This window comes from Serinus canaria, chromosome 3 (assembly GCF_022539315.1).
Source record: "Serinus canaria isolate serCan28SL12 chromosome 3, serCan2020, whole genome shotgun sequence".
Lineage (NCBI taxonomy): Eukaryota > Metazoa > Chordata > Aves > Passeriformes > Fringillidae > Serinus > Serinus canaria.
In genome coordinates this window covers 12,413,738-12,428,202 of record NC_066316.1, presented here as the reverse complement: position 1 = coordinate 12,428,202, position 14,465 = coordinate 12,413,738, and the positions used below count along the sequence as shown (strand labels likewise).

General features: G+C 39.1%; 1 protein-coding gene across 1 annotated transcript in view; it reads left to right on the top strand.

Moving 5' to 3' along the window:
* Window positions 1-14,465, top strand: part of MSH2 (mutS homolog 2) — a 45,935-nt gene that overhangs the window by 30,624 nt on the left and 846 nt on the right. The window contains exons 9-15 of the mRNA XM_050972490.1: window positions 1,217-1,340; window positions 2,389-2,539; window positions 4,752-4,849; window positions 5,881-6,126; window positions 7,614-7,818; window positions 8,609-8,856; window positions 12,690-12,862. Coding sequence (XP_050828447.1) covers window positions 1,217-1,340; window positions 2,389-2,539; window positions 4,752-4,849; window positions 5,881-6,126; window positions 7,614-7,818; window positions 8,609-8,856; window positions 12,690-12,862 — 1,245 coding nt within the window. The remainder of the gene's footprint in view (window positions 1-1,216; window positions 1,341-2,388; window positions 2,540-4,751; window positions 4,850-5,880; window positions 6,127-7,613; window positions 7,819-8,608; window positions 8,857-12,689; window positions 12,863-14,465) is intronic.

The window sequence follows — 14,465 nt, the reverse complement described above, 5'->3', positions numbered from 1 at the left end:
CAGCTGTTTAAGCCATCACCCTTCATAGTCCAGCTCTTCAAGTTTCTTTTCAGGTTCTACTTTAAAAATGTTTTGTTGTCCTTCTAAACAGAATAACAAGTCAGTTATTTTTAGTCAAATCCCATAGAATCTGGCATGTTAAGTTTGATTTCCTTCCTCCTCCAAGGTGCTGGAAAATGTCTATAGATAAGCCAACACTGGTTTTAGCAGAAGAATAAACCTTGTCCCTATGAACACTAGAATCTGAACTTTGACTTGAAATTCCTCTTGGATTTTGAGGGAGTTCAAATAAAATAGGCAGTTCTATTCCAAGTGCAATTGAAGGATAGGTTGTCATAGCAACTAAATTATGTCAATAATCCATTCTAATATAAAAAGAAACATCTAAGTTCAAAAAGCGTGGGATATGGTTATTCATTTACCTAGCTGTAATAAAAGTTGAGAAACTGTCACTTCCATTCCTATTTATCACAGAATCATAAGGGGCCTTTGAAAAACCATCTACTCCAACCTCCTCCTCAAGTCAGGGCAACTTCAAAGTTTGGTGGTGCTTTTGGTACAGAGCCACCTGGCAGTGGAAGCACAGGGAAGGGAGAGGAAAAAGATGAAATACAACAAAAAGATGAAATGCTTCATCCTTGCCTCTGAAGATTTAAGTTCAGAAGGAACCATGTCTGCTTTTCCACTCAAGAGCTGGGTTGAAATTGGTAGGATTTTTGGTGACACTCTGTAGGTTCCTTCCTAAGCCTCTGGAGTCTCTTTTGGGGCAGAAATTACTGATTCAGAAAGTTCAGTTTCCAAAGGCTTCTTGTTTTGAAACACCCCATGCTGTATCTTGATTAGCTGCCCAAGTCCAGGGTAGCAGACAGATCCTGTACATGACAATTTCATTCCCTCTGGCTTCCCTTTTTGCCTTGCCTACTGCTCAGTCATTTGTTTGCATATAAATGTGCAGACAGCTCCATTTCAGCAGAAAGGAGTCTGTTAAACTGGTATATTTTGTGTGTTTGAAGTACATTATGTGAGAAAACAAGTATTTGAGATGTGTTTGTTTTGCAGTTGAACCAGACACCAACTATCACAAACAACATTGCATGACAACATTATATATGTATAAAAAATTGAGTGTGAATTATTAAGTAAATTCATTTCACTCTGTATGATCAGGAAGATTTTTTTTATTGCTTATGTTTTTTTTCTTGTTATTTTTCTCTAGGTGGAAAATCATGAATTTCTTGTCAAGGCTTCTTTTGATCCTAATTTAACAGAATTAAGAGAGAAGATGAATGAACTGGAAGAAAAAATGCAGTCCTTACTAAAGACTGCAGCCAAAGAACTAGGTAGGGTTTGGAGCTGCCTTTCATTCATGTCTCCTTTGTGGAATGTTTTGCAATCAGGTGATGAAAACTGCTATAAAGAAGTTAAAGGGTTAAAGGACGTTTGCAGTATTATGTTATTGAGTTGGGCTTTGGTTGTTGCAGTACAAGCTGTTGAAAACAGAGGGATTTTTGGTTTATAACTTGCCCTTAATTTTTTTTTTAAATAGTATTCCAAATTCTTTCAGAAGTGATCATATTTGTTGCAGAATCCATTCTGTAGAGCTGTAACTCATCAAACTCTTGGCTAAGTCTAGTTCTGTTCTGCATTCTTTAAGGACCTGCACTGAGACTTCCCCCCCGCTTCTGTGCATTATCCTGAGTGTCCATTCTGTTTTCTTTTATGTTCCTTGCAAAATGTAATTCATAAGCAAATGAGACATTTAAAGTGTTGATTACCCTGTGCAGAAAATTCCATGTGCAGCTGATGGATTGGGCATTGAAAGAGCAACTTTAAGAAAAAGAAAAAGCCACCAACTTTTAATGCAAATATGTCAAGGAAAATTGACAACACTATACTTATTTTGGGTTACACCTTTAAGAGCTTGCATTTTTTTTTTTTGTTGTTGTTTTGATTTTTTTTTTTAGTGTAAAGATGATATCTGGATGAGAAGAAGGAAAGTCAAGATTGTGTAGGGATAGAATGAGAAATCTTGTAACAGAGCTATGTGTTAGCTGAAGGATCACAAGAGTAGAGGGGCTGTGCTAACAGCAGCAATGCAGAATGTCCTTGCATTTTTCAGCTTCCTGGAGAATTCACAGCAATAATTGAGAGCCTTATTTGAATGTGCAGTTTGAGAGCATTTTAAAGTAAGAGCAGAGAATGAATCCATATATTTGTGTTTGGTCTAGGTATTTCTCATAGCTGTACAGAACAAAAGCAGGTCCAGTCAATTAGGTCATGTAAGAGAGGCTAAATCATGGGAACTGAGGGCTTGTGAGCAGGAATAGCACGGGCTGCAGGATTTGTGATAATACAGCTGGTTTCTTTTGCTTTCTTTTCATCTGAAAGGTTTGGAAGCTGGCAAAAGTATCAAACTGGAGACAAATTCACAGTTTGGGCATCACTTTAGGGTAACTTGTAAGGAGGAAAAAGCTCTCCGTAACAATTCAAAATATGGAATCATTGATACACAGAAGAATGGTGTGAAATTTACTAACAGGTATGAGATGATATTGGTGGTTTTTTAAGCCTGTTCTGAAAATAATATAATTGTTCCTTTATAATCATGGTGATAAACTGGATTCCTTACAAACTGTCACATTTTTAAATGGCTCACAGAGTGAAATAGTGAGCAGGACTGGCTTAGAGTTTATGTTAAAAGCTGAATTCCCCATTTATGTTGCCAACTGTTGTCTATTTTTGGTCCCTTGACTTGGGCTAATTTCTCTGTTTTAGCTGCAGCAAGTATCATAATTGCTTTTACTGTGAGTGTTTATACAGACACAAGCTGCAGCAGGGAAAGAGCTATTTATGTTTATCACCAAATGTGACATGCAGAGTTTTGCTGCTGATTACCTTTTTTTCCCCCTTTGTTCCAAATCCTCTCTAATTTCTGTTAGTCCTGTGTATTGACCTTCAATTCTCTGGCACTTTTAATTGAGCTGTTAAAAAAAATTTAAGTCTTCAGTCTAATTGCATTAAGGCTGTTTCAGTGTGTCCTTGTCTGGACAGCAGTTCTGACACAGATCAGCTGAAAAGTCTATATATTTTGTTGAATTTTAGCTCCTTTAGAGCTTTTTAGCAGGAGCAGGGGCTATATCAGTCATCAGATGTTTCTCTCTTCTTCAGGGTTTTTAACACAAAGTAAACAAAGTAGAAAGTTGCATGTGCAGAATTGGTAGTAACTCAGGTTGAAGGCTGCTTCTTATCCCTTACTCAAAGCTGATGCACCTTGGAAATTAGATCCTATCTCAAGCTTAGGTGGGGTAGCCCAAGGCTTTGCCCAAGTGCCAATCCTCTTCACAGCCTCGTGGGCACAAGTTCCAGTGCTGAATTAGTGTTTATGAAAACTTTCCTGATCTGATCTAATGAGAATTTTCCTCACAAAAACTTGGGATCTTAGGATCTCCTCCTTTTGCTCTGCACCTCCAAGGAGAGTCTGTTGCCTCTTCCCTCCCAGCTGACCCCAGATTCTCTCAGCCTGGTCCTTGTGTGCCATGTGCTCCAGCTCTGTACCTTTGTGGTGACCATCTGCTCCAGGTTCAGTGTTGGGAGGACAAAACCCAAAACCAGAGATGTCATCTCAGGAGTGCTGAGTAGAGGCAAAGAATGACTTCCTTTAACATGCTGAGTCCACTCTAGCTAGAGCAGCCAGCTTGGCCTTTTCTGCCTCAGGGCCACACTGCTGGCTTGTGTTCAGCTTCTTGATGGTGTAGAGAATTCTTTCTGTTAATCACTCACTTCCATAGTTATAAATCCTTATCTTTGAAAAGGAGGGCAAACATATTGGTTCACACCAGCCAATGTGTTGGTGTATTTCACACCAATTTACTTAAATGAACAAAGTGTAAGCCTTAATTGCATTTTGTTTTAACATTTGCTCAGAGGATATTTTTTAAAAACATCCCTGAAATGTAAAACAGCTTTTTCCTGGTTCAAAATATGTTGTGCATCTAAATGTTTGATGAAGTTAGGCTTTTCTGTAAGTGAGAAGATGTACTTAGAACCTGTACTTTGTCATCTGTTACTTTTCCTTAGTGAGGTAGCCCGTGCATCACTAATAAAAAAGACTTCTCTGTGCTTAGTTAAGTTATAGTTGCTTCTGTAGGTGGTACTTGAAGCACAAGACTGACTTCTGCCTGTAGTGTGGGCACACTACTTGGGTGTGTTTCTTTTTCAGTCTTGCAGGCTCTTGTTCTTTGTTTAGGAGACAAGCTTGAGAAGAACAAAAACTTGTTTAAACTTTTGTCTTTATTTCAGCCTGCCTTAGTTGGAAGATCAGAACCTGTTCATAGTGACAGTAATTACCTTAGGGTTTTACTAAATGAAAGAAGTCAATGCCTTCAGATCTGATAAGGCTGTTGTAGGACTCTGGGCTAATTACTCAGTTGCTGAGCAGCAAAATGTAGCAAAATAGCCAAAAATTCAGTTCTTATCACACAGCAGTTCTATAACAAACATAAATGATGTCATGTGTTGATGCTAGAATTTCTGGTTTGGCCCTTATGGGTGATCTTAGACTTGGAATTAATCTTGAGGCTGCCTTGGTGTGGCTGAATTGTTGGTCAGTTGCTTTGTGGTCTTTGTGCTGAGCCTTGCTGTTAAAAACAGCTGGGGACACTTGGAATAGACTCAGATGAGGAGGCCAAAGTTTGGCACTGTAGGTGAAGGCAGAGCATCACAGCTTCTAGATACTCTTGTTTTGTTCACAGCAAACTGAGTGCCATCAATGAGGAGTATATAAAGAACAGGGAAGAGTATGAAGAGGCTCAGGATGCAATTGTTAAGGAAATCATTAACATTGCTTCAGGTGAGTATGCCACTGTTGATCTGTGTCACAGTCTGGAGTTCTGGGAGGGGGGACTTGCTGTTTCTATGAGGGTGTTTCACAGAGAAAAATTGTAATGTTGCCCAAAGAATTGGTGTCAAAAGTGAGTTGTGGCTTTCAGACAGCTGTTAAAAGTTTGAAATATGAATTGTCTTCTGTAGCCAGACCATTTCTTGGCATTGCTGCAGATGTGCAGTGATGAGGTGTGTGCAAATGCTAATCCCATAATAGGAACAAAATTAAGGCCATAAAGGCCGCATCTGTCCTCCACCTACCTCCCTGACTCTGGGCATCTTCACCCAGACAGCAGAAGAGGTAAAGGACAACAGAGAGCTGAAGGAGTGGTGCCTGAGGTCTAAGAACATTGATATGCTGTATAAGATCAAGTTAGTCACTGCTTGTATGGCAATAAAAATTACTGGTTTCCTAAGTTATTTCCATATATTTTGCTCCAAGATTGCCTACTTACAGGGCATTCTTTACTGTCCTTCTCCAAAAGCAGAAGAGACACTGGGGAATTTGGGCTGTAGATCCAGTCCCTCATCCCTTTTACAGAAGAAAACCAAACACCAAAACTTCAAAAGCTGATACTGGGGATGCTGGGCCATCTTGCCTGGTGTCAAAGGCTCTGTGTCTGACAGACCTCTCCCTCCCATCATTCACACAAACACAGATGGCTGCTGTGTCTGAAGTGTCTTTGCTTGCATGAGCATCAGAGTGCCATGTGTTATTCATGAAGGAAACTTACTGGATTTCCAGATGAGGAAAATAATCAACATGGGCCTCACCCTCTCCTTTCCTTAGTCTGAGGAAGTCTCCTTGGTATTCAAGGCATGGGAACTTCAGGATTGCATCCTAGACTCTCCCAGGAGGCGGCTTTCCTCTTGAAGACAATTGTTACTGCAGATGAATTAACTTGGTGTATTGCTCAGTGTAGGCTTCAAGGTACCTTCTCAGCAGGAGCAGAAGAATAGCTAATGGCCCTGAACTTCCATGTCCTCTGTGCAAACCAGGTTATGCAGAGCCCATCCAGACCATGAACGATGTGATAGCCCAGCTGGATGCCATTGTCAGCTTTGCCCACGTGTCCAACGGGGCCCCGGTGCCCTACGTGCGGCCGCTGGTGCTGGAGAAGGGCCAGGGCAGGATGGTGCTGAGAGGGGCCCGGCACCCCTGCATCGAGGTGCAGGACGAGGTGGCCTTCATCCCCAATGACATCACCTTTGAGAAGGGCAAGCAGATGTTCCACATTATTACTGGTAAATAATGCTGTTCTCTTCTTTGTTGGTTATTTACTTTGTAAATGTCTCGAGTATTTCCAATAATGATGTCCTTTTTTAAAAAGAAAAAAAAAAACAACAAACCAACAACAGGCTAAACAAATTGGCAACCTAATAAAATTCTGTCAGAATAATTTCTCTCATCAAGGGTGAGCAGCTACTGAGATATCATCTTTCTGCATGAGGAATAAGATTTGGCTCTGGAAAAGAAGGGAGGGTATTTGTGAGCTATTATTTGTTGCTATTTTTGATTATATTTTTTTAAAAAGTCTCCACAGTGTTCACGTGAAATGTTACCATTGACTGTGGATATTCTATATGTTTCTGTACACACAGGCATAGTTCTCATCATCCAAACTAACTGGAATTGGTTAATGTAGTTTTAGTTGTAGTGCACTCTTTGGAGAAGGTGATCACTGATATACAAAGAGTCATTTGTGAAGAAAAGAGAGGCTCCTGGACAGTAGGAAATAAGAAATTAGTCCTTCCTTAAAGTAAGATCTTAGTGAATGTAACTCTACAAGCCAGGCAACCTCAGGAGCTGGAAAGCCTGACCCTGATAAAGTGATTTGGAAAATTCCACTCTGCATCAATTGTTCTTTGTTACTGTTTTCTTTGTGAAGTACTAAAGTTGATTTTAAATCCAAAACATGTTTCAATGACTGTACCATTTTTTACCCTTTTCTCTTGTGTAATTAAGATAATTTTACTACACACTAAAACATTTTTAGTGTTTATAGATTTAATTGAATCTTAATTTCCATCCAGATGTCCTTAACATACATTCTGAGTAGCAAAGATCTGAAATTAGAGAATGATTAATGAGCACTTCTTACATAATCAAAAAGAAAAATCAAAAATCTGAATCAATGCATGGTAACACGCTTCTTTTTCTGGTTAGCAAAAGTGTAAAATTGGTTTTAATTATCAGTTTTCTGGATCATGCTTTTTATTTCATTTGTATTTCAGTTACAATTAGCTGCTTAATATCTGGGTTTGCTGACTCTGAGTGACCCATTAGCTTGTACCCACTCTGTAACTAAGCTGTTTCATTTTTACAGAGAAATTTTAATAGTTGCTTGAGGTGAAAACAAATTATTACAATTCTTAAGCAGAAATAAATACTGATAATTTTTAAATTTAAAGCTTATTAGTTTTAGGCACGAACACATGCTTTAGATGACTGCTTATACTTTTGAAAAATCCCAAAACTTATGAAGGCCCCTGATTTTCTGTGATGACCTTTCTTTTGAAAAAGAAGCATTCAGTAAGACAAACAAGCAAGCCTTGTTAGCCCTGGAGCCACCTGTTGCACCTGTTAGACAAGTTTGCTGCTCTTTTCTGGCAAGAGAGTAATACATTTAAACACTCTTTGTTCTAATTTACAGCCTGTTCTCCTTTAAAAAGCTGTTGAATTGTAAAAAGATGATGCTTTCTCAATTAATTTTTGAAAATTTCTTCTTTAGGACCTAACATGGGAGGAAAATCAACATACATCCGACAGACAGGGGTGATTGTTCTCATGGCCCAGATTGGGTGTTTTGTGCCCTGTGAGTCTGCAGAAATAACCATTGTGGATTGTATCCTGGCTCGGGTGGGAGCAGGAGACAGCCAGCTCAAAGGAGTGTCTACTTTCATGGCTGAGATGCTGGAAACTGCCTCAATCCTCAGGCAAGTCCTGTGCTTTTGTTTGACTATCTTGGTTGGGGTTGATGGGAAAGGAGGTGCTTAAAAGAGGTGCATTTGAGATTTTTCTTTTCTGGGGAGTCTTAGTGGAGAATTGCCACATTCATGTTTTCTGAAAAATCCCTTCGCCCAGGATTTTTCTTCTGGGAAGCTGAGAAGCCTCAGAGAAAAATGAAAACAATAATTATGGAATTTGCCTCTCCTCTGTTTTGCTCATGTGGAATGTGTTTGGAGATTGTTTATCCAACAGTTGATTGTTTCATTGGTTTCTGGTGTGAATTGTTTTATCTCTTTTGGCCAATCAGGCCAAGCTGTGTCAGGGCTCTGGAGAGAGTCACGAGTTTTCATTATTATCTTTTTAGCCTTCTGTAAGTATCCTTTCTGTATTCTTTAGTACAGTATTCTTTAATATAATATAGTATCATAAAATAATAAATTAGCCCTCTGAGAACATGGAGTCAGATTCATCATCCCTTCCTTCATCTTGGGGGAATGCAAATACAATAGAGAATTTTTAGCTGGTGCATAAGTTATGGAAGTAGCCTTTTGTTTATTCCAATGGTCAATACAGAGTTGCTACCAAGAGGCCAAAGTCTAAATGGGACCAAGAACCTAGTGTGGAATGATCTGTGTGATGCTGTGTCTGCACTATATTTGTTAATAAGAAGGGTCTTTTGCCTCTTCCATGCTCTGCATCCACAGCACAACTTGTGGTACTCCAATATCCAGAGTTTATGCTGCTACCAAACATGAACAAATGCTCTTGTGTTTTTAGGACAGCAACTGAAAACTCCCTGATAATCATTGATGAGCTGGGAAGAGGAACTTCCACCTATGATGGCTTTGGCTTAGCCTGGGCTATCTCAGAATACATTGCCAGCAAAATCTGTGGGTTTGCCATGTTTGCTACACACTTCCATGAGCTCACAGCTCTTGCTGACCAAGTGCCAACAGTAAATAACCTCCATGTCACTGCTCTGACCAGCGATGACACACTCACCATGCTTTATCGTGTCAAGGAAGGTAAGGCTGGGTCTCAGCTTTGTGTTGCCCTGAGAGAGAAAAATCTTCATGTGGGGAGGTTTTGTTCTGTTTTGGGTTTTTTTGGTTTTGTTAAGGTTGGGATTAAATGTGTGAGATAGTGTTTTTTATTCGGATTTAGATGTTTGTTAGATTTCATTTATACTACAGTCTTATAAGTTGTGAGTTCTGCAGTGCTTTACTAATTAAAAAATAGAGCTGTATTTCTCTTTCTAGAAGGTCTTTTAAGGATAAATTGTTTAATTAAGAAATGACACTTAAATTATTATTATTTTTAATGTAATAACTAACTACTTGTGACCCTCCATGGGAACTTTTTTATCTAATTACACAACATTACTTAAACTCATGAAGAAGAAGGTGAAGAAGGACTAGCTTCTGCTCTAAAACTTTTGTTTTATATATATTACTATATTCAAAATCTTGAAATTCCAAGTTTTTTGCTATGTGATATTACACATTTCTATTCAAACTACACACTTATAATCCTAGTTCTGTTATTCAGTTTTGGAAGCTTTCTCTACAGCTTCAGGTTAATTGCACTGTTCTCTTGCGGGTCAGTGCGTGTCAGCACAGAAATTCAAAAATTCTCAGTAACCAGGGTTCCAGCATTAATGGAAAAAAAAATCCCCCCCAAAATTTGTCTCAAACTCCAGGCTTGGGGTTTAATATTTTTTTTTTTTTTTTCTCTGTCCATGGACAGTGTGTGTGACAGGAGCTCTGTCCATGTGTGAGCACAGAAGGTGATGATGTTAATGATTATTTCTTAAGCTGTCTAGGCTATTTCTGCTACTCAGGTTGATGCTTTTGAGTTGCTCCCTTTTTCTTTTTTAAAGACAAAGAAAAGGGTTCCAGAAGGTTATTTTCTGTCTTCCTAAAACAGCTACTTTAACCTGCTGATGGAAGAGACATTTCTTAAACTGTTCTTTTAAAAGGAATGAGTTCACCTTTTATGTGCTGACATTTTTTAATAATGTCTATTTCATTGTAATAAGACTTAGTCTTATGTTGCCCAATTTATACAGCAGTTTGGTGTAGGAAAAATCATAAGGGTAATTTTTAGCAAATGGCATCACAATAAAACAAGAAGTAGCCTGTTTTGTTAGTATAATTTCAGTTAGATGTATTTAATTAAGGTCTTTTAGTGGATCCAGTTATTCCTTTCAGTATTAAATTAAACAATTTTTAATTAGGTATAAATTTAATCTCTTTCTCCTGCTTCCCTATATCCCCATCATTTGTTTTTGTTCCCTTCAGCAGCAGCCTGTATTTATTGCTAAATAAAGCAAAGCTTTAACTGGCTTGCGAGGTGTGCCCATTTATGGCATTCTAATTTAGTTGTGAACTCCACAGTGATTTTGGATTGTTCTCACTAGAGTATTTCAGTTTGGTTGGCAACCTCTGGTCTGAGATTTTGATTTAAAATGTGGGCAGAGTGCTCTTTCTTACTCTGTGTACCTCTTAATTTTCCACTTCTGAGTTCCACAGTGGAGGAATGACTTAGGTAACACTTGAATGGGTAGAGCAGGGTTACTGTAGAACACTCTGGCTATCCTGGATCTGATACCTTGCTGGTTTTACTCCTGTGACATTACTAACTGCTTATTTCTTACTTATTTCTTCTGGTTTTAAATTCATTAAATTACTTCATTTCTTGCCCCTAGATTACGTGTATGACCACTTCTAATTTTGTGTTCCCCTCTGGCTATAATCTTGCAGTTAGGTGTAAAGCTGTGGGAGACTGCTTTGAGCAAGGGGAATCGCAGCAGGAGCAGAAGTAAGGAATGCTTCTAAGGAATGCCCAGTTTTTGCTTGAATATTACTCCAAATTGCTGTGCCTCTGGTTCCCAGCCAGGCCCACTGGAGAGGAGGGGTCTGTGGTTCTTTCCTAGTTTGCTGTTCCCCATCTTCTCCAGCACGTGTTGAGCTCCTTCCACAAAGTGAAGGTTCATGCTCAAATTGGTGCTTAAAAGATGACTTAGTGTGGCATTGGAACTGAATAAAAATAGTCATAAACTGCTGCAAGTGTACATGGATACCAAGTGGTTTTTGTGCAGCAAGAGATGGTGGTGTACAGAATCTGCCAACAAGCTGTCTTTAGGAGCCTTAGTTTGAGCATGTTGGTTGAGGAGGGAGTCAGTACACACTATATCAAAACCTTCTACATCCTTTGGAACAGCAGCTCCTACAATAAAGTCCTCTGATATTTCCCATTTGGGTGGGTTCTCTTTCTTCAACCCACTCCTTTTGTTTTTAAAACCTGTATTAATTCAGCCATTCAGGTCATGATAAGAACTGTAGAAGCCCAGTTTCATATTTTTCTTCAATCAGTTTTGCCATTTTTAGTCGTACACATCTTTTCTTTGTACACACAATGTCTTTTCGTTCCATCCATCTTCTTGGAAGTGCTGTTGAGCATGGGATCACAAATATTTTTATATATCTACTTAAACCTCTGTCAGAGGAGATGCAACACTATGAAATCTTCATCTTTAACTACCTGGTCTCCAATCAGATATCCATCTCTCACCTAAGTTTCTGCATTCAATGTTGTGCTCTTTCCCTTTTGGGGTTGTTATTTTGCTCCATCAGGGATGTGCATGTAGGCAGCTCAGATACAGCTGTGTTTTGAAACAAATAGCAGGTTTGGTGTAGTTTGAAATGTATAACCAGACCTCAAAAGCATGACAAGGACCTTCTATACAGTGTTTTCAACCATGTCTTTGTGCTTCAGGAGTGACAAAACCACCAGAAGAGGAGACACATGGAGTACTGTTCTCCAGGCCTCTGCTCAGGATTCTCTGAGCTGAGAACTGGGTTAGCTCTGGGTCTGGGCAGGTGTGTCTTTTTGAAACAAAATCAAGAAGACTAATTCCTGCTTCAATGGGTTCATTTCCTTTAAGAAACCTGAGAGATTACAGGGTTAATAAAACAGAAAAAGCCTAAACACTAAGTTTTCCTTCACCTATTCTTTGATTACCTGGTGTTTAATAGATGATTGCACTTGCAAAATGACAGCTGTTTTTTTTTTTTTAACTAATTAATTTATTCTTAACTCCTTGCTGGAGACCAGAATTAAAAGGATGTAGCAATATCTGTGGGAGGACAAATGTAATTATGATAATGTAAACAAATAAGAGTTGATAGATTTTTATCAGAGGGCTTTTGATACTGAAGTGAAAATTGTTTTTTGTAACTGTGTATAATTTACGTATTCTGAGCAATTAAGAGGACTTTTCTCGAACACATTATAAGCAGTGTATTAATTGAAATAAGGGTGAAATTACAGTTGAGAGATTTCTATATAATTAAAGATGACTCCTGGAGACTGAGGAATTATGTGGTACAGATGCAAAGGAGGAGTGAGGTGATTGAGAATACAACATTTAATATTTATCTATACACACACACACACACACACACATATATTTATATAGGTATAGAGTAAGTGTCAGAGATACCTATTAAAAACATGCAAATTACAGACCGTGCTGAAATACTTGAATAAAAATCATTCTTCGATTTGATTCAAATACTAGAGGGAAATTCTCTTTGTCTGAAGAGTTTTCCATTTCTTCTTGAAGCACTTTGGAGCTCTGCAATTACTGCTCTAATAGAGCTTAATTAAATAAGAGCATATTATTTGTGTTATCATTTTTAGTAGGAAAGGGAAATCAGAAAGTGTTGAGGAGAACCAAATAATGTCACGCACCTAATTTTTCAGAACAGAGAACTATTACAAGCATGTCCATATAATCTCTGTGTAGCCATATTGTCTTCTAAGAATTCTTAACTGGTTTTTTTTCTGCATCCAGGTGTTTGTGACCAGAGTTTTGGAATACATGTAGCAGAGTTGGCAGCTTTCCCAAAACATGTGATAGAAAGTGCAAGAGAGAAAGCATTGGAGCTGGAGGAGTTTCAAAACATTGGCAAGTCCAAGGAATCCGAAGGAGAACCACCAGCCAAGAAATTATACAGAGAAAGAGAGGTTTGCTGTCAGAAATATTTTTTAAAATTTGAATTGCTGAAGCAAAATTGTTTAAGGATTCAGATTCCCCCAAAGCCTGAGGATAATTACCCTGTAATGTATTTTTCCATTGCAAAGTGGCTTGGCTATGATGTTTGTTAGGAGTTGAAGAGATGTTCAGGGGTAGTGAGTTTGATTTAGATTAATTTCAAGTTAATGTAGGCAAGAATTTTATCTAAAAACACGGATTTAAGATTCAGCTTTTGTTACCATTGTGTAGAATATTCTTGGCTCTGCAGTTGGGTTACACATGGTTTTGCTCCCCCTTGTCTGAGTGTTATTGGTGCCATGGTGTTCTTGGAGCCCAGTGTGATCAGATCTGTTCCCACCAGGTGAAAGCTGAATACCCAGCCTTCTCCTTTGTGCCCTTCTTGTCCCATGAGAACTGTCACAGCTCAGAAGCTGATCATACCAAAAAACACAGCTATCAGTGCCTGGAATGGCTGATTTACACCTGATTTACAGGTGTCACAAAGTGAAGTTACTTTAAAGAAGCTTCCTTTGCAAGTAGTGTAGAGGAAAACAAAGGCTGCAGGAAGCTTTCACAGAATATCCTGTGTTGTCTTGTTGCTGGGTCAGGAGTCCTGACAGTGGCATCTGTGGCAGCCTCCTGGGAAATCCAGTGCTGCTGCTTTGTGGCTTGCACTGGTTTTTGTTCAGCGTGGCTGGGTCCTCCTTGCTGTGTGTGCATGCAAACCTGCTTGCAGAGCTTGGTTCTGTGTGCCAGCAGCCAGCCTGAAACTCCACAGCCTTGTACCACCCTGATCTCCTTCTGGCAGCCTCGGGGCTACTCCAGTGTATGGAAGCCTTGAAGTGTTAGTCCACATCCAGAACACTTCCTACATTTCAAAAGCCTTTGCTCTAGACAGAGGCTGTTACCTGTTACTTTATTTTCAGTTTCAGCCCTGTTTCAGGGGTCAACTGCATTTGTTGTTCCTGGCTCAGTAAGTGGATCTGATGCTTTAGATGAACAATCTCTGGCTTGTTCTGCCTTTTACTGCCAGAAAGCTTCCCCTCCAGCTACCTCAGTTGCTCCACTTTTACCTTTCCTGTGTCAGGCATTGTGGTGAAGGAATTTTTAGATCAGTTGGACCTGGCTGCATGGTCCTAAGTTGGTGTAAATTAAATTGACATAGCAAACACTTGTGACAAATACAGTTTATTCCTGGGTGTTTCAGTAATACAAGATATACCATAAACCCTCTAGGCAATAGAATGGCAGAGCTTTAGATGTCTCACCCAGAGAATTTGTCTGCCTTGGTTAACATCCTGTGTAGAGGGAAAAGGGTGCTATTACTTTTTGGGAACTTCTGCACTGAAATTTGCATCAGTCTCAAATGATAAGAGGAAAACTCAGTGAACTTTTCAGTAGAATTCTACAATGCAGAGGACTGGACAAACTTCTGCATTCTGGACCAGTTGTTTCCAATACAGGGATTCTGAATACTGTTCATTGCAATGTTTGTTCTTGCTGTTCAAGTCAGATTGTTTAGAAGTTCCACTTTGCCTGTTTGTGTAAAAGCATATGCATAAAGCTTAATTATCATCTGTTCTCCTTGGTGAC